Below are 25,803 nucleotides of genomic sequence, written 5' to 3' on the forward strand. Positions count from 1 at the left end.
CAATTTGTCATTAAAAATATTCATTTTATTAGATCGCTGGAAAAATTCCGAAACAAAAGGATTTGAAGTACTCTTCAGAATCCGTTTCGAAATGTGCTTCCGTAGCGCAGTAGGCAGCGCGTCAGTCTCATAATCTGAAGGTCGTGAGTTCGAGCCTCACCGGGAGCAATCTTTTTTGCCTAATATATTTCTTCGACTGAAATATTGTTCCTGATATTTTATTAGTCTTTCAATTAACGAAAAAAACATGTATTTTAAACGCAAAATAAGATTAGAATGATTTTAAAATATCAATAATATTTTAATTACTGACTATGAGTTAAATTTGAGATTTTTCAACTAGACTATTTACAGTTGTGATATTTTCAAATCCCTGTCCCACTTGGGATCTCAGTTTTTGCATCCTTTCTCAAGTCCTTTGTGAAGAGTTCACAACGTGCTTCCGTAGCGCAGTAGGCAGCGCGTCAGTCTCATAATCTGAAGGTCGTGAGTTCGAGCCTCACCGGGAGCAATTTTTTTTTTGAAGTTTTCCCAAGTAGCATAAGTTGCCATGAAGAAAACTGTAATTTTAATTTAATTTTTAATTTAACTGTTTAAATTCATTTTTTAATTTGAGTCAAAGCTAGCAATTTATTTTATCTCACATTTTGTTAATTTGAAACACAGACTGGCTCGAATTTAAGAACATTTTTTTATTCTTTTGATCCTACTTTGCAGACGTTGTTCAGTGCTTCCGTAGCGCAGTAGGCAGCGCGTCAGTCTCATAATCTGAAGGTCGTGAGTTCGAGCCTCACCGGGAGCAATCTTTTTTATTTTATTGATATCTTGATTTTAAATTTATGAATGTTTATAATTGTAGAATAGTTCCTCATTTTCTCATTTTTAATTTATTTTTACATAGCAAAGTTACTTGTTTTACTCTTTTCTGCCTCATTAAATGTGTTTCATTGTTTTTATGTTCACGCTTTAATTTTTCTGTAACAATAGTATGATATCGCTTACGGTTTAAATAACTTTAAAAGATTTCAGTTCTACCATAGTACCATTGAGATAAAATAAAGGGTAAAATAATTGAGCTAGGTCATGTCAGTGACCCCCTTTCATGCAATTTTTCGTGTGCGCGCACAAAACGCGTCAATAGGATGGTTGACGTCTTTTCCGTGTGAACGTGCGTGCTTTATGAACGTATTAAAGTTTATCGGATATTCTTAACTAGTTTCTCACAAATTTGTTTGCATTCCCAACTTGTATGACGGTTCTTTATTTTTTATTATTCGTTTTTTTTTTTTTGGAAAATGAGACAGTTAATTTTATTCTATTGTAATGTTTGTTTACTGGTTTACTAACTGAATTTCTTAGTGAAAATAATGTTTAATAAAAAGTTAAAATGAATAATGAATATCTCAAAATAATATAGTAGTTGTGTATATCTTCTTTGAATTCGTAAATACCTTCAAAAACAAATTTCCCAGATCAACCATGGCAAAAATGAAAATGACACAAGAGGAACTAGTGCAAGCATTTAATCAATACATGCCAAAACGACCGGTTTATCCTCCACTGGTTCACGATGATGACGTGCTCGCACATTCCGCCACAGAGTCGGAAGGAAGTGACGAAGAAGAGGATGATTTGACGTAATGTTTTATTTAGCTCATAATCCTTTAATAATAATTGTTCTGAACGTTCAAGAAATTTTCTAATTCCAAAATAACCAGTATGTGGAAGTATGTCCAAAATTGTGGTCCAAAAATGTGATATTAAATTTTCACTCTGTTAAAAATATTTGAACAAAAATTTATATGCGGTTGCAGGGAAAAAACAAAAATGTTTTTAAATAAAAAAAACTTTGGAAATGTTATATCCAAAAGGATGTTATAATAATACTTCAAACATTTTTAGGCTTCACAATGTGTTCAGTTAAAGTTTTTTAAACCAAAATTCTAAAAAAGGCTTCTTGAACAAGCTTTAAATGGCTCCCATCAAAAAATTAGTGGGATAAGAGCAGTTTTAACCAGAAAACGTTCATTGTATTATTTCACCAAGGCTAGACAGAAATTTTAAATTTTATTTGAAAACTTTGAAAAAGAAAATTTTAACTGTCATTTTTTGACCAAGTTTACATTCTTTAGTTGAAAAACGAAAAAAGAGGTGTTTTCCCAGAAATTTTTTCTAAACCATTTTGTATTGGAACTTGCCTACTTACACTAAAACAAACTTTATATTTTCAGAAAGCGATTGAAAGTGACTTTGGCATTTTCAACAGACATGATGTCAGAATGCCGCACAGCCTGGGAAGACTCAACTTGTAAACCACCGATTCAGTATCTCGAGGACAATATTCAAAAAGATGTTGAATATGTATGGTTAAAATATCATAAATAAAATACCATATCATTTTTCGATTTTCAGATACTCGAGAAACTGGTCAATCTGAAAATCAAGCCCAACAATCCAATTGAATGGCTTGGATACTGTCTTTTGAACATGAACATCAATGATCCTCGAAAATCAAAAGATCACAAAAATAAACCATCGGAATTGTTGCGAGACTTTAAAATCGAAGCGCTTGTCAATATGGTATGGAATATGGAGGAAGGTGGCTCAGGAAGCATTTCTACTTTGCACAAGCAGGCACCTAGTCCAACAGCTGGAAAACGAAGGAATCCTTCTTGATTTTGTAACGAAAATTAACAATTCACAAATAGGTGTCTAAAACTATACCCCATCAACTTGTTATGAACAAGAATTCCAGAAATTATCATTTTCGTTTTTTTTTGTTGTAAAATCTGAACATAACCATTCTTTCACAATCATTCACTTTTTATACTTTTTTCTTGTCCCGTGCATTACTCGCATCAAAATTCCTAGTCATCTTGAACTTTTGGAATTTATGTCCAGATTCCATTCCAAGTCTGGTGCATGTGCTTGGTTTTTTCCCCAAATTTTCATTTTGTGACCGTTTCCACAAACTGGTTATCTTTGCAACTTGCAAATCCGCCATTCCTCTGTGCATTGCACTCTTCTGTGCATAAATATGTGTATCTATTTATCAATTTGAATAATGAACTTTTCCAGAAATTGTTACAGAAATTCCTGAAATATGTTTGAAATGGCAAGGCATTGTAATTGATTAAAGGCACAGTATCATCTGTGAGTTTTTAGTCTATTTAAACAAAATATTTACTAACTCTACTCTCCTAACTTATGTAAAATGTGAAAAATTAAAATTTATAAGACTTTTTAATGATGGAGTAGCGCTAGTGGGAAAAGTGTTTGAAACTACTATGATGCCAAATGACCAAACATATCAGTAAAACTTTAAAGTAAATTTTAAAAAATTATTATTTACTGTCAAAAAATAACAATTACTCAGTTTTGGCAACTCATAATTTTGGAAGTCGACCAAAAAATTTTTTTTTCAATAATTTTTATACTTCAAATTTCTTTGATTGTTTGTGTTTAAATATTCTAGGGGCCGGAACATGAAATTACTCTGGATTTCTTTAAAAGCTCATTTATTTCAAAAAGTTGCCATCATGCCAAAATTTTGACTGAAAAAAGAGTGTTTTATTATGATATTTGGCCGGTTTGGATTGTTATCAGTGTATTTAGAAAAAAGTGTATTTAGAAAAAAAATTTCCACTGGCGCTCCTCCACCTTTAAACTGAGAGTTTTTTGACTGGGAAACTATTTTCTGAAAATATTGAAAATTCAGATCAAAAATTACAAAAAATAAATTACGCATGAGGTGACAAGTATGAGTGTAAACTGACTTCCTTTTTGTTTATATGCGAGGATGCGAAATCTTTTTTTTTTCAGGTAGCTCTTGTTGAAAAAAAACTTAACGATGTTAATTTGAAAAGTGAAATCACGGTTTGGTTAATGAGTGTCTTCCTCCGCTGCTACCTGTCGGGAAAAGAAGAAAGACCGATAACCTACGATTCTTCAGGATCGCCCAGAGAAGTCATCGATGACCGTGCCTTGATGCTTATCGTGCTCCAAAGGCGCTGTCGCTTTCACTTGACTCTTATAGCGTCCTCGTTTTTCATTCTACCTGCACTTTCACCTCATGCGCGCCGCCTCGGATGTTAGGTTTTAGATTTTTCCAGATAGCCACGGTCTCACTCTCTGACAAAAGTGCACGGAGGTCGGGGAAGGTTTGCACGGAGAGGTAAATGAAAGGAAAACTGCGGCGGCGGGGAGAAAATTAGTGAAATTGAATGGGACTGACGAGTACGACAAATGCGGAGAAGTGCACTTTGAGAACATAAGATCGGAAATGTTTTAAATTATGAAATTGAATTTTTTTGAACTCAAAGATAAGTGTGTTTACCAAAATCGACATAGCTTCACGACCAGTTTTGTTAAAGACTCATTTTCACAGTCATTTTTTGATAAATTTAGATTTCGAAATTTTCAAATTAAGAAATTTAGCTTACTTGGAAAACAAACTTCTTTTTTTTTGAACCGCTTTGAAATGCACCTCACAATTTCATTTTCATGTTGAGATTTTCAGAAAATTTTCAGATCGATTTTTTTCCCAGTTGAAAATTCTCATCTGCCGCTGAATTTTGTGTAGAGATCAAATAAAAGAGTCCTATTTAAAATGATTGGGTGGTTCAAGTGATGCCGTGTAATGTTGCGAAATGTATTGAAATATCTTTTATGACGTCAAAACATGTATTTCAATACAATTTGTGATGTCATAAAATGTATATGAATACATTTCGCGACGTTACTTGAATAATCCTATAACATAGATTTTTTTCAAAAACCTAAACTGAAGTTGAAATAATTTCCTTGTCAGTTGATTGCCATATGCCTATTGAAAATTTCGCAGCATTGCCATTGTATGTTACTTTTGTTGAAAGATTTAATAAGGGCCTTAAATCGTGCCTGAATGTGCCAGACTGCCAGATTGCCAAAAAGGTGTCAAAAATGGCAACTACGGCAGTTCACGTTGAATTTTCGACAGGAAACCGTTACATTTTCAAATCAAATATTTTATTACCTTCCAATTTTGATTTTTCATTAAAAAATTCGATGGCAGTTTCGATGGTTCTACAGTCCGTGACTGAAAAAAACTATGACTAAAAATGGCCGGTCTGGGGTTTTTTTGCGATTTGTAATCAATTCTACCTGAAACATTTTTTGTACGTTATTCATATATTCTTCCCTATTTGACTAAACACTACATTTTAAGACAAAATGCACTTTGAACATTGCATGGTTATACATTTCACTACGCCTCATAAATCGTTTATAGCTTTGCCGCAAATAACTGTGTTTTTCTCTGTCGAACGCATGCTTACTGCTATTTATCAGATCGAAAGATCGCCATTCAATTGCCGAGCCTGTCTTTTCTCCTGCTTCTCAATTATCCTCAATCCTCGCGGAGTACGCAGACACAAACTGGAATTCGTTCCGAGGCACGACAGGCCAGGTGAGTGTAGATTGATGAAAACGTCAAACGATTTTGCGTTTAGATTGCATACAACTGCTGAAAAATCAAACTCCGCAGAAAGGAAATAACGAGTCCGGCTAGTTGCATCGGAATGTGTGATTCGTAACGGACACGCTTTTTCCCGGTTTTTTCGGTTTCATGTATACGCCTAGTTTTTTGAAGCAAGTTGTCAGATATGTATTGCACTTTTTTAAGTATAGAAATTTCCAAACAGTCTGATTTGGGTTAATTGAGCAGTTTCGGACGAAAATACTTTAAGAAGACCATTAAAAAAAAACTGAATTTAACTGCTCTAACGCAATAATGTTTGTTTCAGATGCAATATTCACATTTTTGCAGTTTTCAAATATTTGTAAAAATTTCTTTAAGATACCTTATCATTTCTAGGTAAAACGACAGAATCTGAAGAAAAAACCTTTTTTTTTTGAAAATAAAAGTAAATCGAATACAATAATAGGCCTCCTCCTGGAAAAATCGAAATGCGGTATCCACCACTCAATCTTCAAGCTATATTACATTCCTGTTTCTCACTGCCATTGCGCGACTAGAACACAGAGTACGACACGTTGAATAAAGGATATCCCAGAGTTGTGCAGACAAGATTTTGAACAAAACGAAGAAAAAATTGAAAATTTTGAAAATGAATAATGAGATATTGAGAACCAGAACCAATTGAAAACTATTTTCCTTAAAAATATTATTTCTGAATACTTGAGTCAAAAATTGGACTGATAAGCCAAGAACTAGTTTGTTTGAAAACTCTTACCATAACTGAAGCTTCTGCAAATTGGTGCATAGTTTTGAACAACAATTATTCAAATTTCGGACACAAGAGAAAGTTTGAGCAACTATTGTATTTTTTCTAATAGATTTGCACACCAGTGTTCAGCTTTGACCGTTTATATTTTATTTGTCGTTTGTTCGTATCAAAAATTGTCAACTGCCGACATATTTGTTAATTATTGTTTATCGGTTTGTTTTTAATCATTCAGGGATGTTTTCAGACCGAAATAAAACCTCTGAAAGTAACGTAGTCAGGTGCAGTATTAATAGAGATATTACGAAACATATAGTGGATAGTTTTTAATAACAGGTAAAAAATTTCCACACATTTATACTTTCAATTCTTAGATTTTCTGAAATATTCCAGAGTTTGGTAAAAAACAATAATAAATGTTGCAACTTTCAAAATCATAGTCCCAATAAATTGCACGTGCACTTGGAATTGTCTCCAGCTAGTTTTAAAGCAAAGTTATTCAAACATTTTAGAAATTTACTTTCTTAAAATTTATTTTCTTTAATGTATAACGGTTAGAGTTGCAGATTTTTAATTGTAACGAACTTTGAAATGTCAAAATTTTCCAGTTTTATTGTTAGGTTTTGCATATTGTGTATCAATTTTGAAAGGGAATGGAGTAGACTTTTGTCAATTTAAGAAAGCCTTTAAAATGTAAACGTTTTTGAACAGAAACAACTTAAATTGGTGTCGGAGCACAAGTAATCTAGTAAGTTAATTTCCGGCAGATGCACCACGGAGCCTATTTGAAGGGAGTTTGGTCAGTGAGGGAAATAATTATAAAACATTCCTAGGATCCTAAAGTAACTGTAACTTATAATAAAAGTTTTCAAAACACTTTGGAAAAATGTTTATTTTTAGTAAAAAACTGGGAAACAGAGTTTGAGTCACTTCAATCTTAGGCACTGCCATGTACGAACCTATACAATGTTGGAATATAGATACTTTAACAGAATCAAAACATAAAACTGGAAGAACACTTTTTATTTGATCGACGACTTCCAAAAAATTGTGAGAAAATTGAATTTTCGCCGAAATAAAAACATTTCAATATTTTTTGGAACATTTTATTATGATATTTGGTCAGCTCAGCAGTACTCATTTTCCCATTAACCTCAATCCATCTTCAAACCGACTACAAATATCTCCAAGCCAAATTTAGTTTTCAATAGAACAAAAATAAATGTTTAACCTATTGAGAGTGAAAAAAATCTCTGAATGCTAAGGAATTTGCAGCATTAGAAATAAAGAGATGCACTACATCTGGACAACAATAAAATTTCAATCCAGTGATCAGCTATTTGCAAAATCTTCTGAATGTCCCCCGGTAGCGTAGCCTACATGTCTACATGTCTAGAAATGTCCCCTTTTGCCGGGAGGGAACCGTACAATGCTGTCGGAAAAACGTGCGCGGAATCCTTAAGGATTGCACTTCTTTCAAGACATTGTCATGTCCCTGCCGCAGGGAATCTCAAAATTTGATCGTGTTTTTAATCTGTAGCCTCAAATTCCCCACGCTCATGCTTGGCTTTCTCCGGACCAGAAGCTAGGAGACGGAGAGAAAGCAGTGCGATGACTTTCATTGGAGGGCGGAGTGAAACTCTGTTTAAAACAAGATTTTCGGTATTGGCCGACATTCGGGGCGGAGCTTCTCCTTTTCCGAGGACTCGAATTGCGCCTCATCCCTTCGTCGCTCATTTCACACAGTGTTCGATATCGAATAGACGGTCTATTGTCGCATCTAGAGCGCAGTCCGACTGTGCTTTATCGCCATCCATCTGCCGGCTGCTTCCATTTCCCTGGGAACAGTGTCAGTTATCCCTTCATGTTCTCCGAGCTGAAGCGCTATTCGGTTTTGTCTCTTTACACCTGCGCTCTTTTCTTTTCCGTCCCACTTTCTCTCGTTATCTGGTTCGTTCGTCGTGAGCTTTGTACCGAAACTTCCGTCGCTGGCGAGAAGCAGGTAAGGCTTTTTCTTCTCATTTCATTTTTAAAGTAGTTTCATTATTACCATTCTTTGTTGTTTTTTTTTCTCATTCGTTTTTGTTTCAGCTCGGTGGAATAGAATTTAAAAAGAAACTTCCTTCCTCCAACGAGTCCGCTTGCCCCGATGTCCAGCTCCACATTGAATAATAACATCACCACTAAAAAGGTTTGTTTTAATGTTTTTTTTTAATTTCCGATATTCTCCCAACTTTTTTTCGCGCTCCTGTCAATCAATATTCTCACTCTTCCGTGACTTTCCGTGACTTTCACCTCTTCCCCCCAAACTGTCTCATCTCCCTTCGTCATCTCAAAATTGTTCCCATTTCTTCCTTTTCCTTTTATTGGGGCTTTTTGTCGGCCCGCTGTTTCGAATGCACTAGTGATCCTATCTTGCGCATCCGATTCTTTTGCAATAGACATCCAACCCACGAGATGCATTCAGCATATCCAGCAAATATTTAGTAGTGAAAAAAATACAACAATTCAATTTCTAGATGCACGTGGTTATTGTCCATCCTGAACAATGGAACGGGGGCTCCGATCGGTGCACCGTTGCCCTTATCAGACATTTTGTCTCCCAGGGGCATCGTGTTACATGGCTTACAACTATGATTGATGAGTACTGGAAGAATCACACTTTTGATGGAGTTGGTATGTGAAATATTCAAAAAAAACATCATATATGTGAAACATTTGCTTTCAGAAATTCGAGAGGTTGGGCTCAAGCTTCACCCTGGAGATTGGTGGTCGCAGAATGTTGCTCTCGGCTGGCATATGGTCTTTAGCAACTTGAATCCAGATGTTGCGATTATTGATCACTCCGCTAGGTATTTTTTTTCCTAATTTTTTGAAAAATAAATTAAAACTGAATTATTTCCAGTTGCGTTCCGATGATCAAGTGGCGATTCCCACAGTGCAAAATTTTGTTCTACTGCCATTTTCCACAACAGTTAGTAACACCGTCTCGATTTTTCCTGTATAGATGGTATGCAAAGCTCATCGGAATCGTCGAAGAAGAACTTTTCGGGCACATCGATCAAATTTTCGTGAACAGTAATTTTACTGGTAATAATATAATATCATATTGTTAACAGTTTTCAAAGTTAATTTTTTTGTTTCAGCCACTCAATTCTGCAAAGTGATGCCAAATATTGAGAAGAACAAGGTTCGAGTCGTTTATCCACCGTGTGATATTGATTGGATTGTTAGCGCGGTAAGGAATTATTTTCAAGGATTAAATATTATTATAATAAAAAGTGAAAATTTTTCAGTCTGAGCGTCCTGTCAGTCGTGCTCAGCGCGCCAAGAACGAAACGTACACGTTCCTGTCAATGAACAGATTTTGGCCAGAGAAGCGGCTTGATATCATTATCGAAGCTGCATCGATTCTGAAACAAAAAGGATATCACTTCCATGTTCAACTTGCCGGATCTGTCATGCCACACATTCCGGAAAGTAGAATATATTATGAGGTTCTTCAGAGAATGACTGAGGTATGCTATACACATATAAAATTATATGAGTACTATTTTCAACTTATTTTTCAACTTTAGGAGCTCAATGTTACTGATATGGTCACATTCATCCCTTCGCCGACTGACAAGGTGAAGTTTCAGCTGTATCAACAATGTGATACAGCGCTCTACACACCGCCTAACGAGCATTTCGGAATTGTCCCAATTGAGGCTTTGGATCAAAGAAGACCGGTTATTGTCTGTGATAGTGGAGGCCCAGCTGAAACCGTCTTGGAAGATATTACAGGAACCAAGGTTAGTAGACATAACACTTTTTTAAAATTCGTAATGCTATATTCCCTTATTTTTCCTCAGATTGCCAAGCCATGTGGCGAGCTTTTGGCCGAAGCCATGCTTCACCATATGAACAAACGTGATTGGCCAGAACTGGACACAGATGAGGGATACGCTAAACAGGTTTGTGAGTCGGATCAGATAGCCTCTCCAAAAGGAAGAGGGGATTGTTTCAAAAAGAACAATAGCTCTTATCGACTCGCGGATCAGTGTGTCGGCGGCTTGAAAATACCCGAAATATTGCTTGTATTCTTTCAGCGGCATCGCCTTGAAACCGAATTCTCCACGCGCGGATTTTGTGGGAATATCGACCGAGCCATTGCCGAAATGATGGGAACGTTGGAGATCAGCTCATCGGAGCCAACGACAACGCCGCTCGTGGACACAATAGTTCATCAGCCAACTGCCACTGAAGTCTATTCGAAGCCTCAACAGTACAATAAGGCGGCTCACAGCAGGCGTGCTCAAGCTTAATACTTATGTTTTGATCATTTTTGTCTCCCATTTTTGTTGTTCATCATTGCAATTCCAGTAAGTGTTTCCTAGTAAGTTGTCATCGCTCTCAGCCAATTTTTTTCCGTTCTTATCCAGCCGGCCCTTTCCATCCCACTCACCCTCCCCTTAAATTATTATTTAACGTTTTTATTTAAAATTTATAATTTACCATTTTGAAAATAACAATTCTATCCAGTTATATCATTCCGTAAAATGATAATTTTCTGAATTCTTGTTTTCACGGGATATCATTTTAAGCATTCTTCTACTTCTTCTCTGTTCAGTGTTCTCTTTTTGCTCATTTCTTCTCTCTTTCTCAATGTGAATTTTTAATTGAATATATATCCAGCCCTGAGATCTTTCGCTCAATTTTGATTCTTTCATCAGAAATTTTATCAATTAATCAGTCAGTAAACTTTTATTTCATATAAATTATTATTTATTTTATTTAAAGAACAAATATAATATAAACAATATAAAAATAATAATCGTAACAAAAAAAAAGTTCATTTGAACCTAGAACATCCCAAGGAAAGAAAACATTTACAAAGCATTTAAACCCGATTAGTAAACAATGTTAAGGCATTTTGGTTGATATTTTTGTAAAACAATAATACTCATTTTTAGAATAAAATTGAAAAAGAAAATGCTATATTTAAAGCTCGATAATAAAACGGAATGATGAATAGGATAACAGAAAACGAGTGAGCGGAAACACTCAATTTTTTGATACAGAAATTCAGTTGGAACGACCTCGTTTGCGATTGGCTATTTCGGATTTTTGAGTTGAAGTGAAGCCGAGAATTGTCATCATAACCTGTAAATAAAAACAATAATATTCTTTAAAAAATCCAATGTTTTCAATCAGGGGTGCACCGCAATTTACTTTTATGAAATGTCAGCGTGACATGCTCTCAAGTTTTTTTTAAACGAAAATTCAATGATAGAATATAGACCAATACTTGATTTATCTGAAAATAACTTGAAGTTGATTTGGAACAACAAATTTGCTCAAAAATTGTCTGAAAGTTGAAAATTGCCGGAGATTTTTAAAATAGTTTGTCTGATTTTTTTCCGGAAATTTACAACTGTCAGACAACTTTTGAGCATTTTTTTAGGTTTTAAAAATTAATTACAAGTGATTTTCAGATACAGTAAATATTTATATATATTTTATCACTGAATGTTTATAAAAAATATTGAAAGTGCATGTCACACTGGCTGTAGACCCTGGGTGCAATAGTATTAGAAAGTACGATAACTTTTAGTAGCTTACCGATAAGTGTTCCTGCGAATCACCACGATTGAGCAAGTAATAGTAAAAAGCATCATGTAAAAACTTCAAAGTAACTCTGTCTTCCGTCATTGCATCAACCATTTTTTCTTCTTTTATTTCCATGTTAGCCGCCTGTTGTCCTTTTTTGAACATTACTAGGTACATCTCTTTCCTTTCTTCTTCGATTTCAGTAATTTTCTTCTCATACATCGCACTTTCCTGTCGCCGAATGTCCAGCTCATCTTGGAGTAGTTCAATTTGACGATCATAATTTGGTGTAGCCTGAAATTGACTATTTTTATACATCTTGAAAAATTATTTACTGACCACGTGAGAAACCCTTTGTAAGAGATCTTTTACAGTTGCCTTCAGTTCTTCAGTTTCTTGTTCCAGTTCTAACATTTTAGAGGAGTCTGGTTTTGACGCGGTGAAATATGTGAGTTTCGCCGATAAGTCCTTGTTTTCACGCGACAGCTTCCCTACTTTTTCACGCAATGAGACAACCTGAGATTTTTTTAACATCGTATTTGATTCTGAATAAAATATGTAACACGACATGAGGAAAATTGATTAAAAACCAATTCTATTGTGTTTAAATGATCAAATATCATGATACAATTTTTATTTAAAAAAAATTTTTCGGAATGTTTTGGTTTTGATTTAAAAACACAGTGAAAACTGAGTCGATCAAAAAAATTCTTCCAGTTTTATGATTTAATTATTTTCAAAATATTCAGATTTCAAGATTGTAGGGGTTCGAATTTTTGACTACTTGTAATTTGTTATTAAATCATTTTAGCAGCATAAAGTTGGTTTTCAATCATTTTTTTCACAGGCCATATTCCACCTTCAAGGTGAGAACCTTCCAACAAACCCGGATATTTCTCCTGTCATAATCAGTGTCGCCATCTGGCAAATCGTTTTCCAAAGCTTTTTCATGCCAGGATGCGGACATTAATGGCAATTTTCTGCAAACAATACCTATGTTATCGCACATCATTATTTTTTATTTTTATCCTTTTTTCGTTTTTTCTCCAAGCAAGACAAAAAAAAAGACACTCACTGTTGTTCCTTCGATGTGAGATAAAGAGATGTCACCGAAGAGGATCTCGATACGCCTTTCGGGAGCTGGAAAGCATAATGTTTTTGAAGAATTCTGCCAAAATTCCTGACTTATGACTCACTCTCATTTCCCTCCGCTTTTCTCGTTTAGACAGTTCATCTTTGGACACTGGCGGCCTCCGATTTGCACTTCGACTACGTTGGCGGCTTTGTTCTCTGGGCTGACTTTTCCTGTCGAGGCTGTTACTTCGAATCATGATGCTACAGGAAAGACTGGCTTTTGAAGATCCGAGTTGGAATGGTTCTTGAGGTTCATGGACAACAATATCATCCTTGCGCTGTCCTTCGTGAGCTGTGTGGTAGCTCAATGATGGCGAAATGGGATAATGTAAATCTCTGTAAAAACATCAATTAAAACAATTGTACTATAACTAAAAAGTTCTCACTTTTCTATACAACTTGACAATTCCCGTTCTCCTCTTGCCAGAGCAAGTTGATACCTTAACTCATTGTTTTGCTCAAGTGCTTCTGCCAAGTTTTGTCGGATTCGATTCACTTCCCGGAACAATGTGCCAGATTTTTCCTTCCACCTGAAAATAATCAGGGTTTCATTTTTGTTTTACGCACTAAATAAGAACAGAAAACTTACCTTTGAGTATCATTTTCAGATTTATTATGATTGAAAGATGAGAAACTAGAACTTCTCTCCAAATTTTTCGGCTCATCATCTTTGTGGGGTTTTTCAGATTTGTACACATTAAGTTCAGCCATGGCGACTTGTAAATCTTTCGATAATTGGACATTCTTATTCTGAAACTATTTAGGATGACATGACTGAAACTTCAACATTTTAAAGAACCTTCAATAAAGACCGTTCCTCCTGAGATCGTTTCAACTGGCGCTCCAAAGTTTTTCTTTCATCTTCCGCCCACTCGTTTAAGACATCGTTCAAAATATTCTGAAAGTTCCAGTGCGTGAGAAATAATTGGCAAAAAAACGAAACTATTTTCTATTAAACCTCAAATTGTAAACCGAGGGGTTTCGAAAACTTTTATAGAATTGCACGGCACGTCGTTAAGAAAAGGGACTCGTAAAAAATCTATTTTAGACCATGCTTTGATATTTTGAATCTAGATGACATATTAATTCAAACTTTTGGAACTGCTTACTTTATCATTGTTTTATTTGGAATTTTCATTTCGACTTATTCAGTTTTTTTCTGAAAATTCTTTCACCAAATTATTGTATTTTATTGTCTCGTAACATCTTTAAAAAAATATTTAAAAAAATCTTACTGTCGATTTTTCAAGAGACATTTGGGGCTCTTCTTGCTTAGCAGCTTCCGGCTCTTCAATTTCAGTGAGGACCTGCTCCAAATCAGATCTAACTAGGTTCAGGACATCAGCAAGTTGGGAAAACGGCTGTGGAGATTTAAGGCTCAATACTGGAGCAGTTACACTTTCAACCATAAAACTGAAACAAAATTTCTACACTGATGCATTTTTAAAAACCACTAACTCTGCACTTTCATTTGTAGATGCTCCATCGCCTTCAGTGCTCATATCATCTCCAAAGTCCGGTTCTGACATAGTCTTTCTCAAAGTGCCTTTGTTTAGCGATTCTAAAGATTTTTCTGAACTTGGTTGAATCTGTTTTTGCAATTCTGAGTTATCCTTTTCCAAATTGGAAATTCTCCACTGCAACCATTGTTTTTCCTTACTGTAGTTGCTCATGTCATTGTCCAGTTTTTGCTTCAAATTGTCAAATTCGTTGACAAGCTTTTGAATTCGGCTTTTCTCTATAGAACTTGCAACAAACCGTTCAGCTTCCAATGAATCTATCTGTAAGTTAATAACTAAGAAGCGAGCTCTGAAAAAGTGAACATTTCAAAATTCTCTCACCCGTTCCATCAACTCTGTGTTTTTGAGCTCGACTTCTTTCATTTTTGATTCCAGGTCTTCCGTGTGAACAGTGTTTTTGTTCGAGTCCTCTACCACTGCTATTCGCTTTTTTATCTTTTGTGAACTTTGCTGCTGAATGATTGATACTAGTTTCTGTTGTAGAACTGTGACTTGACGACGAGTTGTTTCAAGTTCAGCTTTGCAAATTCTTAGACGTTCTTCATTTTCATCGAATAAGGCACCCTGGAAATAAAAAACTTGAAAAACATTTCTGAAGAAACTGGAACAATTATAACCGGTACAGTCGCGTCAAAGCGATTTCTTAGTGAACACTGAAGTTTCGCTGTGTCTGGGTTCCGTTTGCACACCAGGTACGTGGGGTAATCTAGTATTTTTATTATACGGTTTATTATAAACACTTTTGGTTTTAATAACATGGATGACTGAAAACCGCGTCCCGGACCTACAAACAAGGTCAACAACTTTCAGATAAGCTTAGTATTCTAATTTTGCCGAAAAGTGGTATTTTTTGCGAATATTTTGAGTTTGCTTGAGTAAAGAAAAATTTGCTACTCCACCTTCGTTGTAGCTCATACATATTTTGTGATAGTAGCTAATATTTTAAAAACCTTTTCAATAATGGTCTCCTTGTTCTTCACATTCGGTTTACAACCAACATATTTATTGATTTGCCTCGGAATCGCTTGGCATTCAACGTCGCGTTGCGAGTGATTCACCTGAAATGCCACATTAGTTTTTCTAGTTTCAATACAAAATTGCTCACCCTGCTTTGAAGTTGCGAAACGTGATCGATGCTGCTTAGCAACTTCTTTTCGAGTTCTGATTTTTGCAAATGTGCTTGCATTTTTTGGTTTTCCAAATCTTTTTTCAGACCACTTATTTCCAATTTCAGTCGTTCAATCATGGACTCATTTGCGCGAATATGTTCCGTCAAGTAATCATCTCTTTCTTTTTTGATATTCATTGAATCGTTCAAAAGTTTGGCAAGTTCGTCTTCGAAATATTCTTGATCATGTTTCAATCGCGCTGTTATTTCGTTTTTGTCCTGCAATCATATTGAAATATATTGAAATCCGTATCAAATAATAGAATCTTACTTTAGATAATTGTAGAATTTCTGCTTCCAGAATCGGAACCTTCTCAGCAATAAATGTCATTTCTTCAAGCGACTTCTTGTACTGATCCCTTTCACTTTGTTTCAATGACAACTCTCGTGTTTGGTCTTTCCTAATATTTTCAAGTTGCTTGGTAAGAGCATCCACAAGCTCAGTTTTAGCAAGCAGAATCTCTTCAACTTCCTTGAATTTATCAACAAGCGTTGTATTTTTTGCACTGTACTCTTTTTTGAGATCCTGAAAATTAGAAAATGATTTAGGTGGTGTGTTCTGTTGTGTCAAAAACTCACATGAAGAGTCTGTTGAGTACTTAAAAAGTCAGACTCATGCTCAGAAAGTTGTTGTGAAGTTAAGGTTGTTTGAACCTCTTTAGAATGCATTATCATATATCTGCAAATAAATTTATAGAACTGATCATAAAACTCATTAAAAACCTGGGATCGGACATTGTTTTCCTCCAGTTTTCGATTTTTTCGTCAGTTACGACTAAATTGTGATCTTGTATTGTGTTTCGATAAACTTGCATTCTTTCTTCCATGTAAGAAATCGCGTGGTTCATTTGGTCTTTCTCATTCTGAAAAAAAAACTATGACTTTTGGAAAACAAACTACTCATGTGTATGTTGAGTTTTGAAATTGAACTTGGTATTACTAGCGGGCTACAGCCTACCTTCCCACGTTCCTGCCTTCCCACTGTGCCTACAAAAATAAAAACAAACCTGGAGTCGATTAGCCGTGTTAAGAGAAGCAACAATCTCTGCGGCTTTTGAGTCAATCTCTTCGTTTGCTTCCTTCAATGCGGCGTCGAGTTTTAGTCTATCATCGTCTGCTTTTTCAAGATCTTTCCGGAAGATATTTGCATCTTCTTCAAGCTCTCTAATTCTGATTTTAGCATCTGAGAACGTTTGACGAAGGCTTTCAATTTCGTTTTTCATGAGATTCTTTGTCTCCGCACACGCTTCAAAGTTGCAATCCGTGATGACAATGGGATCCTGAAAAAAGTTTGTAGCATTGTATTAAAAATTTGAACTTCCACAAGTACCAAAAGAAAAACTCACATTGTGTGGATCCGCTTCTCTATTTGTGTGACTGACATCTTCAACAAACACGGCGTTTTCAGTTACAGTAATGTGACTCTGAAACGACATAGTAAAAACTATTAACAAATATAAAATTCCTCACTTCTGGTACTGGTTCCATAACTTTTTGAAGGTACTCTTCTAACTGTTGAATCTTCACCAGTTGGTCTTTGGCAACAATTTCCAATTGTGCAGCTTTATTTCTCCATATAAAAGCTTCATTTTGGCAGGCCTAAACATAAATTTGTATTAAAGTTACATTTCATTTTTACCTGTATGTGGTTCAAAGCTTCTTGACTACAGTAAATTGTCTGATTTTTATTATCTCCGGTTACAAGAGGAATCATCATCGGACTGGGGCTGTGGAGATCTGGATGACTTGCAATGATGGAAAGTGGAGTAGATGGGTCGGCTTGAATCGTTTGGGAAACTGAACATAAATCTTGAATACTGTGAAAATGATTATAAACCGACCAAGTGTTCCATTCTGATTTGGGTCTGAAGGGTCTGGTGGGTTCGGGCGTAAATAAAAATCTCGCTCTATTTCATCGGTTTGTGTTTCACAATCAGATTTCGGTGGATTGAGTTGTTCTTCCAAGTTTGCTACTCGAGAAGTCAGTTTTACGGCTTCCTCTCTAAATCAATAGTTGAAGTTGCAAGATAGGTTTGATGTGTTACTATTATAATTTAACTTTTGAAATGCGGATCAGCGGTATCATCGTTTGTTTTACCTTTTTTTTTAATTTTTAAAGTTTAGTTAAGAGTTACAAATTTATTAGCGTTTCGATATATATTTTAATGTATAGTGGATTGCCAATATTTTAATGGTTTTTTTAGCTATCATAATTATTTCTCAAGCTAATTACTTTATGCTAACAGGATGTTTGCCGTTTTTTCTACAATTTAAAGGCGGAGTACGACCAGTGGTAAAATGATTAAAAACCGTTCATATAGTGTTAAAATGACCAAGTATTGCTATGAAACTTCATAAAAGTTTGAAATCTTTTGAACAGTCAAAAAGTAGTGAAAGCTGATAGTGAGTTTTCGTAAATTTTGAAGAAATCTAAAGCATTGTGGCATGTTCAAACCCTCCTGAAATATAAATATTTCAAACATAATTAAAACAAAAAACTGGAGAAGGTTTTTTTGATCGACGATTTCTAAAAACATTGGTGGAAGCTGAATTTTCGCTGCTTTTTGACTCGCAATAAAAATATTTTCAAAAGTTTTATTTTTAAATTTTTTAATTTTAGAACCATGAGAGAGTGACTTTCAATAATTTTCTTACTGGCCGTGCTCCACCTATAGTAAATTTCCAAATTATAACAATTTTTTTTGGAAAAAGCTAAAGTTACATTCAGCAAGTCTGTTTTTGACTAAAGACTCTCAGTAACCAAAAGCTTGAAATAAAGCATGTGAAAAAGACAAAACAAGTCAAAACACTAACCTGGCAGTCATAGTCTCCTGAATAAGTTGGTTGACCCTTACTGCATGCTTCTTCTCCAACAACTTCTTCTCTTTCTCTAATGCTTCCTTCTCAATCTGCTCTTTTCTCATCATTTTTTGACCTTCCGCCAAAGTGTTTTGTGTTTCGTTGAATATCTCTATCTAAAATATAACAATAAACCCGCGTTTTATTAGAGTTCGTCAAAAAGTTTCAAAAATAAACGCTTCACCTCCTTCACTTTATCTCTCAAATCGGAAAGATGTTTGTCCTTTTCGTCTCTCTCTGACAACGCTTGCCGCAGCTCCTGAAAATGGCCAACGACTGGTTGCACATCAAGATAATACAAGCTGTCACCTTTTTGAGCTGTGCTAGCTCCTTATTTCTCCGTTGTGTGGGTGTTATGTATTCTCCCTGAAGATCGTGATGAGCATGATTACATCCTTTTTTCTGACAGTGAGGAACGTATCGTGTATCCTTCCCATTCCACCAGCGACCGACAATTGCTGATGCTGAACTGCATGTCGAACTTGTCACACTCATTGCATCGTCTAGATCTGGAGGTTGAGAGAATTGTGCTAGAAGTTCCCCTTCGTTCATATCTGAATCTTCTGAATCCAAGATTGCAGTTTGTCTGAAAATTTTTGATAACCGTTATGGATCATAATTTTTGAAAAAAAACCGCTACCTGATTTGTAATGCCCTTGTCGGCTTCTCTTCTTCTCGCCTTCCATTCCCCAAATCTCGCATCAAATGTTCCGAGTCTGTATTGTTCTCATCACTTGTTTCACCGATAAATGCAACTGCAATAAAATAATAAACATGTTTTCAAATATTTTTTGAAAAGTTAAAAAATCTTAATACGATTTATTTTTTAAAAATTAAAAAAAACTTTCTTATTTGGGTGCAACTGTCATTTGGAAAATTGATTTTTGGTAAAATCGAAAAACGGAAAATTTGAAAATATACAAATTGTCGAAATTGTATACACGATTTTTTTGCAACCTAACATAAATAAAGTAGCATAAAACTAAAATTGCCATAAAATTTACCACTTTTTCCTGCTCTATTTGGGAATATTTCTTGTATCTAGTCTTAAAAAGTTTTCATGATGTGTTCAGTTTTGTAGTTAAAATCATAAAAGATTTGAATTGTTGTTGACATTTTTATTGTTTGTCGCCTACACCTGGCTCTCACGGAATCATGGATCCTCATTCTTAAAAAGATATTCCCAAATTTTCAAAATTGTCCTTTTCTATCTCGTTTCCGTTTCCCATTTTTCTCATTTAGAAACAAACTTTTGGATTTCTTATTTTTGAACAGTATACTCAAAACATACCAGCATTCTTCTCCCACCAGGTAACTTGTAATTTTGGTATTCGTGTTGTTCCTTTCTCTGGGAACCTATCTGGTGACGGTCGAAATCCGGGAAGTGGAAACAATTTATCCCGTTTTTCATCGCTCACCACTGACGGCCGCTTTAAAATACCCTTCTTTGGCGGTTGATCCCCGTTTACTTGACTGAAATAAAAAACACACATTTTCGATTAATGATCTTTATACGAGGTCCCCGGGATCTGGTTCTTCTCCTTTATTTTTTGTGTCATCTTTTCCTCTATCTTTTTCGATGGAACGTAACAAACAAATTGAAAACATTGGCTAACCTCGTAGAAGTGGTCGCCAGCTCGTCATCTGCCGACGTTGATAGCTCCTCTCGCAACATGATTCGAGAAGAGCAGGAACAAGGCCACGTATCAAATTATATGTCCCGCCACTTTGTGTTCTACAACGAAAAAGTATATATTGAAAAGTTGCAGAAGGTTGTACATAGTAAACCAGCAGAAAAAGTGATGATGTCGTAAATGAGAGGAAGCAATTGCAATGAATAAGATGAAGACACTACATGAAAAACTTGTATTAAAGGAAAAGAGAAATGAGGGAAAAAAGAGCGAAGAAGAACAGAACACTCTGTCTACTTCTACTTCTACTTGCATGAAACACCTCTAATGGAGAGAGAAGCACGATGAGGAAAGGGTGTGTAAAGCAAAAAAAGTATGAGCAGGTGCAAAACAGAGATAGAAAAGTATGAGACAATGTGGTAAAACATCAAAACATGGATTTATTCTAGAATAAAAAGAAATTAATTAGTAGCGAAACCCCCAAAAATTGTTAACCATTCTGAAAATATACCGGGACTTTTTGACCAGATTTAGCTTCAAGAATTGCGCTTTTAATGCAATAAAACTTCACGTTTCGACCGATTCACTATTTTGGAAATATATAATAACTTTTAAGAAAGGAGCTATATCATACGTACCAAGTAAAATGTATAACATTTTGACAATAAAAAAAATACATATATACAATTTGCACTATTAAAGTGTTCACTAAAATTACTGATCTGACAACTGACAACTCTGATCGACAAAATAAAAAAAAATTAAAAAAACTGAATCCTCAAAAAAATCAGTACTTTCTGAAATTGAATTTATTTTCATTTTAAAAATTTAAAAAGTTTGTTTAACTGTCATTGGCATATTACGACTTTGTAGCAGGTTTTGAGCAGCTTCAAAGAAAACGAAATAAATGTGTTTTCATTTTGATATAAATTTTAAGTTTTTTTTTGAATTAGACCGAAATTTTTTTAAATAATAGGACTCTATAGATTACGCCCAATTTTTTGTGGTGACCTAATAGGGTAAGTCGGGGTCGCGTCGCCATTTAACAAGCCTTGTGTGGATTTTCCAAGTGTGGCAAAAATGTGAGAACTTTTTAATTAAACAATTCAAAAACAATTGATATTATTTTTGAAAGGATTATAAGAAAAAATTTATAATTTATCAAACAACGTTATGCAAAATTTAACTTCGGTTTAGACAAATAACAATTTTTATTTAGTTTTTGAAATTTACTTTAATTTTGCGGGGCTATAAAACCGAACTTATATATTTTCCGAACACCCTAGGTCAGAGTAGCCAGAGCAGGGACCAATAAAAATATACAAACTTCTAAATGAGCTTAGCTCTTTTTTCCAGGAAAATTGATATAATATTGTCTTTCAAATAATTTTATAGTCTTGATGCTAATGTCCTAGAAAATGTGTGTATAATTGTAAATAAAATAGAAACATGTGCAAAAAGTGTGGCCGCGATTTTTGCGATCCCATCAGAGCATCAAGTCTGTCCGAGATTAGCACGAGGAGGCTCACTTTTTCATTTTCTCCGGACGGAATTGAGAAGCGATAGATGAATGGTTGAGAAGCAACGCAACGCGGAGTGTACCAGAGAATTGGAAATAGAGAGTTGATCTGTCCCCCCGGCGGGAAGAAGCTAACCTTCGGGAAGATGAGAATAATCGAATGCGGCAAAGAGACACGAGGATTGATGTGTGCGTGAGTGAGTATGCTCTATCTGTTCGTTTCACACATTTCACATCAAATGATAATGTCAAAGGGTGATCAGTGAAAAAAATATGTGGGATTTTTTACAATTATTTTCTGAAAAAAGTTCTAGAAAACGAGTCGTGATGACCAAATATAACAGCAAAAAAATTGAAAATTGTTTCTAAACTTTTCATGTTTTTTTTAAATTTCCAAGAAAATTTAAAACTGAATTATTTTCAAATTTTTGCGCTGACAAATTACCTGGCAGTTTCTACTTCAATGGGGTTTCTGGTTTTCAGGTTCAAAATTCAATTTTTCACATTCTTGTACATTTTTCGGAAAATAATTCTGTTTTCTCGGCAAAAACAAATTTTTCAAATTAAAAATAATCAATATTAAGAATTAGACCAAAAATGTAAAGAACTGTCACGAAATTTATTTTTAGCTAAAAATTTGATGCAGAGCTACATAAAAATTGCAAATTTCAGATTTCTTTTTGGGAAAATCTAAAAATGTTTACTTTCAAAAACTTTGCACAATTTCTTTAAAAATTTTGCCTTACTCAATTTTTATGTGTTAAAAATTGATATGGTGGTTAGTGTTTCCAAAATAAAAAACCTATAATTACCAGAATTCTGAATATTTTTTGCTGTAAATAGTTTTAATGATTCAACAAAAGTCACTAACGACAACAAAAATTATAAAATTGAGGCAAGAACGATGTGTGCAAAAATAATAATAATAAAGTTTATTTAGAAAAACTCTAATTTTGATCTACCATACATTCTTTCAACTTGAAAGGTTTTTCGGAATGCATACAACATATAAATTAACTTCTTGTTTTTGGGCCCTGCTTAATGTGTCTTTCTCATGAAAATACTGTGCATGAAATATTTTTCACAACATCAAAGGAAAACGGAACGCATTTTTCACACAGATTTTTCACTTTTTCCATTTTATTCCAAAAGATGCATTTGGAGACGTCACGCGGAATAGTCTATAGGAGATGGAAAAAAGAAGAGAAAAGAAAACAGAAAAAAAGAAGAAGAAGAAGATGCACATTATAGGAAATGTTGAAGCGTGAGAATAAGCAAAAATGAGTTGGTTTCAAGGCGATGACACGCAATACAAGAGGCTTGCTATAAAAATTAGGAAGAGCGCCTGGCATGCTTCCAAATTGCCTCTGTGCTCCAACTGAACACATACACCAAACATGAGGGAAGCGATGCCAACGTGAGCTCGCCCCCGGCGACATATCGATTTTTGTGCCTCGCCATTTTCATTTCTCTCCATATATTCCGGTTTTCAACCACCACCTTGCGTGCGCGTACGTGAAATGGAAAAAAAAAACTTCAGACAATACAGACAATAACACGGCGGTCTGTTATTATTTGACTGCTACTGTCGTTCTCGTTACGCTTGAAGTAGATGAGATTCCGGTCTAAATGTAGAAAAAGTGGCTGACGAGGTTTAGAGGAAATTGGAAATGCTAATTAATCATATTAGACTACTATTTGTTATATTTCAAAATAAAAACGTATGGAACGTGTGAGCTGAAAAAGGTTGGAATACTATTAAAGAAACTTATGTTTTTCAAAATTATAACAAACATTTTAGGGTACTTGTGTATTCAATTCATTTTAAAAAAACAATATTTACAACACTTACAATACAGGAAAACACCATTTCTACACTTAAAGGGAAATTTGGGTATTACATTTATTTGACAAATTAAAAATTAAAAATTAGTATTTAAAATGTGTGGTTATATACAACTACCCATTTTTCTCATTAATTACAAGTTTTTAACAAAATTTATTGACTTTGTTTGTTGAAAATTAATTAGTTAATAAGAAAAAAATTCATAAGAAAAATACATTTATTTAAAAACTTTTGTGAGACACTTTTCCAAAAAAAAAATTATAACGGTTCGCAAAAAGAAAAATGGTAAGTTTACAGAAAGGTGAAGTAATTGGAAATTTTCTGAATTTTTTTGATTTTAAATTTTGGCAACTTTGTAGCAGTCGGAACATTGTCATTATTTAAATATAACATAATTTTTCCAATTTAATAGTTAAGGGTGCGGGTCTTTACTCTATAAAACCAACTTTTGAAAATTTTGTGAAAAGCATAATTCATGAAAAAAATTCAAATTTTTGAAGGCCAGTTAAGTCTGTAAAAACAAAAAAACCAATTGAATTTTGCAGAAGAAAAGAGTAATAATGTTTTTGAACGAAACTTTCATACTTTTTTACTAGTCTTTTTTACTAGTGGAAAAACTAAGTAAGCTCAAAAATAACTTTTAAAAAAACTTTTCAACAATTTCATTCTCATAAAAAACGGAGACCTGTTAAACAGATTCATTAAAGGCAGACATGAAAAGGTGGTATCATCAAGTGAAGTTTCGACATTGATAACACTAATAAACCCTATAGAATGTTTGTTTTCATAAACGACACTCACTTTTTTAAAATTCAAAACAGTATTTTGGGTAAACAGAAGAAACACGTTAGAGATGTAGATGGAAAAGAAAAATACAGAGGGAAGAAGAAATGTCGTCAAAAGTTACGATGTGCATATATAGGATGAGAGGAAATGGGTTTTTTTCGGCTGTTCTAGGAAAAGAAAAAAGAATGACTGAAAAACAAGGCTACGTCACTACTTCACACAAAAATGTAGAAATAGTAGCCGGATAGTTCAAAGCACGTCGACGACAGTTTGCCAGTAATTCGAGCGCACTTCGTAGTGACATGTTGTCTCGGGGAGCACAGTGTTGTGCTCTGCTAATGCCGTGACAACTGGTGCGACGCGGAGAAAAACGAGACATGTACGTGGCGGTCCTCTTCTTCTTCTTCCTGCTCTCGGCACAAGAACTCTCCGACGCGGCACCCGAAACATGCTTTAAACATTGGGAGAGATCACCCAGCTCATTCGCAAAACGCGAGATGGGGTCTCGCTCTTCCTTTGTGTCGTCGTTTTTTTTTTATGACAAGCGGATAGTAGGTTTCGAGAGTGGACTGTTGCAGTTTTCGGTTGCGAGGTTTGACAAATGTGAATTGAATCTGCGGGTTGGGGGGGGGGGGGGGGACACACACATCGCAGAAAAACGGAAATATGATAGATCACCAATGCGACTGGCATTTTGTTAGGTTGCTTTAAAAAACAATTTTGAGGGGATCAATAATATTTTAAACAGCAAAGACTGAAAAATGGGTTAAAGTTTTTTCTTTTTTTAATTGTCTTATATTGTAAAAAAATTTCAGGAAAATACTTTTTTGGACCATTGGCAATTTTTAAACAATGTTTAAAACTCCTTTTCTAAATTTTATTTTTCGATGAAACCGACATGTTTTTATATTTTGACACAGAAAAAATTGTAATAAGTGTGTGGTATTATTTAATTTTCTCGTTTATTAGCGATGCATATAAAGAGTAACCACAAAAAAAGTCTTCATCGTTTTCAGCGCTTACTACAACACTTATTGTTAGTTAGGTATCTGGGTTATTGTTTTTTGGTAGAGCCCGTTTGTGCTAGCAGCTGAAACTGTGTGTAGACAATAAAATGGATTTCCTTTAAAAAAAATCTCTGCAGAAAGCTTCAAAAAATCTTTCTAAAATAATAGTTGAGGATTCAAGCTTTTTTCGCCACAATCTTAGCGATAAAAAGCGTTGTTATAAATATGAAATAAAAAATTATAAATAACAAAATATATTTCAACATCCGCAAAAAAAACCAACCTCGATAACTCAAGACTTATCTCACGCGCTGTAATTGTTGTGACCAACGGGCGAAAAAGTAAAGGATGGTCAGAAATCTTGAAAGGTGAAAACGTCAGAACAACTGTCAGCTGCAGAGTGGACATGTTTTCGAGATGAGTTATTGGGTAATAATGTCTCGAGAGCTTTTGTTGGGTCGCTTCACATTGAGTTTTTCTTTAGCTTATGTAAAATGCTCATTAGGAGAGAAACGCT

The 25,803-nt window shown here is 34.7% G+C and overlaps 5 protein-coding genes and 10 non-coding genes across 16 annotated transcripts; 10 read left to right on the forward strand and 5 right to left on the reverse strand.

Annotated features, from left to right (window-relative positions):
- The first annotated feature begins 95 nt into the window (after positions 1–95).
- C25F6.t1 lies at positions 96–168 on the forward strand. Its single transcript has one exon. It is a non-coding gene; the product is annotated as a tRNA-Met (tRNA).
- Positions 169–438: 270 nt separating this feature from the next.
- C25F6.t2 lies at positions 439–511 on the forward strand. The gene has a single exon. It is a non-coding gene; the product is annotated as a tRNA-Met (tRNA).
- A 218-nt stretch (positions 512–729) lies between these two features.
- On the forward strand, positions 730–802 carry C25F6.t3. The gene has a single exon. It is a non-coding gene; the product is annotated as a tRNA-Met (tRNA).
- A 668-nt stretch (positions 803–1,470) lies between these two features.
- C25F6.1 (Condensin-2 complex subunit H2) lies at positions 1,471–3,086 on the forward strand. Its single transcript, NM_076528.5, has 3 exons — positions 1,471–1,637; positions 2,232–2,361; positions 2,413–3,086. The coding sequence occupies exons 1-3, from the start codon at positions 1,480–1,482 to the stop codon at positions 2,674–2,676; spliced, it is 552 nt and encodes a 183-aa protein (NP_508929.1). The 5' UTR covers positions 1,471–1,479; the 3' UTR covers positions 2,677–3,086.
- A 1,735-nt stretch (positions 3,087–4,821) lies between these two features.
- On the forward strand, positions 4,822–5,097 carry F55D1.1 (uncharacterized protein; the record flags this gene model as incomplete). The annotated part of the gene is made up of 1 exon (NM_076530.1): positions 4,822–5,097. One exon carries the CDS (start codon positions 4,822–4,824, stop codon positions 5,095–5,097), a length of 276 nt encoding a protein of 91 aa, NP_508931.1.
- A 347-nt stretch (positions 5,098–5,444) lies between these two features.
- F55D1.3 lies at positions 5,445–5,525 on the forward strand. The gene has a single exon (NR_071059.1). It is a non-coding gene; the product is annotated as an Unclassified non-coding RNA F55D1.3 (non-coding RNA).
- A 2,266-nt stretch (positions 5,526–7,791) lies between these two features.
- On the forward strand, positions 7,792–7,894 carry T23F2.9. Its single transcript, NR_071060.1, has one exon. It is a non-coding gene; the product is annotated as an Unclassified non-coding RNA T23F2.9 (non-coding RNA).
- Positions 7,795–7,902, reverse strand: T23F2.8. Its single transcript, NR_071061.1, has one exon. It is a non-coding gene; the product is annotated as an Unclassified non-coding RNA T23F2.8 (non-coding RNA).
- A 120-nt stretch (positions 7,903–8,022) lies between these two features.
- On the forward strand, positions 8,023–8,396 carry bus-8A (Ovule protein; the record flags this gene model as incomplete). The annotated part of the gene is made up of 2 exons (NM_001380970.4): positions 8,023–8,226; positions 8,316–8,396. Coding segments are annotated over 2 exons (285 nt in total), but the record flags the coding sequence as incomplete, so codon positions are not given.
- On the forward strand, positions 8,374–11,034 carry bus-8B (Alpha-1,3/1,6-mannosyltransferase ALG2; the record flags this gene model as incomplete). Of its 2 annotated transcripts, NM_001421340.1 has the most annotated exons (9): positions 8,374–8,415; positions 8,744–8,900; positions 8,953–9,076; positions 9,130–9,314; positions 9,371–9,462; positions 9,521–9,742; positions 9,803–10,018; positions 10,079–10,180; positions 10,316–10,531. In NM_001421340.1, the coding sequence occupies 9 exons, from the start codon at positions 8,374–8,376 to the stop codon at positions 10,529–10,531; spliced, it is 1,356 nt and encodes a 451-aa protein (NP_001408285.1). The 2 variants fall into 2 exon arrangements, with proteins under 2 accessions (NP_001408285.1, NP_508932.1); NM_076531.8 differs by lacking the exon at positions 8,374–8,415 and having other exon boundaries at positions 10,316–11,034.
- On the reverse strand, positions 8,525–8,722 carry T23F2.12. Its single transcript, NR_071062.1, has one exon. It is a non-coding gene; the product is annotated as an Unclassified non-coding RNA T23F2.12 (non-coding RNA).
- Positions 10,969–20,232, reverse strand: T23F2.2 (GRIP domain-containing protein). Its single transcript, NM_001375035.2, has 28 exons — positions 20,114–20,232; positions 19,789–19,970; positions 19,138–19,252; positions 18,807–19,083; positions 18,682–18,756; positions 18,453–18,613; positions 17,480–17,640; positions 17,278–17,435; positions 17,109–17,237; positions 16,985–17,062; positions 16,646–16,918; positions 16,362–16,501; positions 16,218–16,317; positions 15,910–16,164; positions 15,576–15,857; positions 15,421–15,528; positions 14,792–15,034; positions 14,409–14,731; positions 14,186–14,363; positions 13,750–13,848; positions 13,540–13,700; positions 13,337–13,480; positions 13,013–13,286; positions 12,892–12,956; positions 12,703–12,796; positions 12,156–12,332; positions 11,829–12,110; positions 10,969–11,369 (listed from the first exon to the last, which is right to left on the reverse strand). Exons 1-28 carry the CDS (start codon positions 20,170–20,172, stop codon positions 11,292–11,294), a joined length of 4,671 nt encoding a protein of 1,556 aa, NP_001362144.1. The 5' UTR covers positions 20,173–20,232; the 3' UTR covers positions 10,969–11,291.
- On the reverse strand, positions 18,361–18,381 carry 21ur-15152. Its single transcript, NR_071063.1, has one exon.
- A 1,474-nt stretch (positions 20,233–21,706) lies between the features above and the next one.
- Positions 21,707–21,827, reverse strand: T23F2.11. Its single transcript, NR_071064.2, has one exon. It is a non-coding gene; the product is annotated as an Unclassified non-coding RNA T23F2.11 (non-coding RNA).
- On the forward strand, positions 21,751–21,853 carry T23F2.10. Its single transcript, NR_071065.2, has one exon. It is a non-coding gene; the product is annotated as an Unclassified non-coding RNA T23F2.10 (non-coding RNA).
- The last annotated feature ends 3,950 nt before the right edge of the window (positions 21,854–25,803 follow it).

This window comes from Caenorhabditis elegans, chromosome X, assembly GCF_000002985.6.
Source record: "Caenorhabditis elegans chromosome X".
Classification (NCBI taxonomy): domain Eukaryota; kingdom Metazoa; phylum Nematoda; class Chromadorea; order Rhabditida; family Rhabditidae; genus Caenorhabditis; species Caenorhabditis elegans.